Source organism: Crocuta crocuta, unplaced genomic scaffold (assembly GCF_008692635.1).
Source record: "Crocuta crocuta isolate KB4526 unplaced genomic scaffold, BGI_CrCroc_1.0 scaffold503, whole genome shotgun sequence".
Taxonomy (NCBI): Eukaryota; Metazoa; Chordata; class Mammalia; order Carnivora; family Hyaenidae; genus Crocuta; species Crocuta crocuta.
In genome coordinates this window covers 50,726-51,590 of record NW_027527143.1, presented here as the reverse complement: position 1 = coordinate 51,590, position 865 = coordinate 50,726, and the positions used below count along the sequence as shown (strand labels likewise).

Genomic DNA, 865 nt, shown 5'->3' with positions numbered 1-865 from the left:
GCTTGACCGGCTTGCCCCCCAAGTGTTCCAGGGTGCGATAGAACTGGAAGCCCACGTTGCACAGATCGATCATTTGCGAGTCATACTTGGGGCGCGGGGGCTGTGGGAAGAGCAGAGAGAGGTTCGGAGGGCCGTGGCTTTTGCTCTCCTCAGAGTGGAGGGCGAGAGGGGCATCTTCCGCAGGGTGGTTATAGGGCATCTTGGTGGGCATGCTCTTCCGTTTCCGAGACCCTCCTCCTTCAAAGACCCCCGGGAATCCATCTAGGTGTCCTGGAGGAGGTTCATACCGAAATTGGGAAAAGGGCCCCCGGAGAGCTTCTGGGAAGGGGTGTCTTTGGGGAGCCTTCCCTCGGGAAACCACTGGCTGCAGGCAGTGGGGAAAGGAGGGGCCTCTCTTCACACCCAGATTGAAATGCACATCCTCATCTTTGATCATCTTCATTTCCTTCTGCATCCTTGGCAATTCTCCTTCAAAGAAAAAGAAACTTATTGTTGTTGTTTTTTTTTTTAAAGAGACCCTCTTCCCCTTAAGGGTTGTGGCTAGATGATCAGTACTAATTTGCAAAGTGTGATGCCTGTTTAATACTGACCCTCACGTGTCCTAGGGCCGCTCTTAGTATCACTGTTTTTCCCCTCATACAAACCCCATTACTAATGTGGAAAGCCCTGGCCTCCAGGAGTGGGACCCCAGAGCTCCAGTGTAAATCCACAGTCGCAGAATATCAGCTGGGGGATGGGAAGCGTGGGAAGGAACCTGAGAACTCAGCCAACCACTGTGCCCACTTAAAATGAGGGTACCAAGGCCCAGACAGATGAAACGACATGCTCACGTCCATCACCCCTCTGTGCAGGAGTCAGAACTGGG

At 53.1% G+C, this 865-nt stretch overlaps 1 protein-coding gene across 1 annotated transcript in view; it reads right to left on the bottom strand.

Annotated features, from left to right (window-relative positions):
* The window catches only part of ZNF366 (zinc finger protein 366), a 21,486-nt gene extending 21,032 nt beyond the window's left edge, over positions 1 to 454 (bottom strand). Inside the window, exon 1 of the mRNA XM_077759375.1 lies at positions 1 to 454. This exon is cut by the window's left edge and continues 908 nt beyond it. Within this exon, the coding sequence (XP_077615501.1) occupies positions 1 to 454 (454 nt within the window).
* Between the last annotated feature and the right edge of the window lie 411 nt (positions 455 to 865).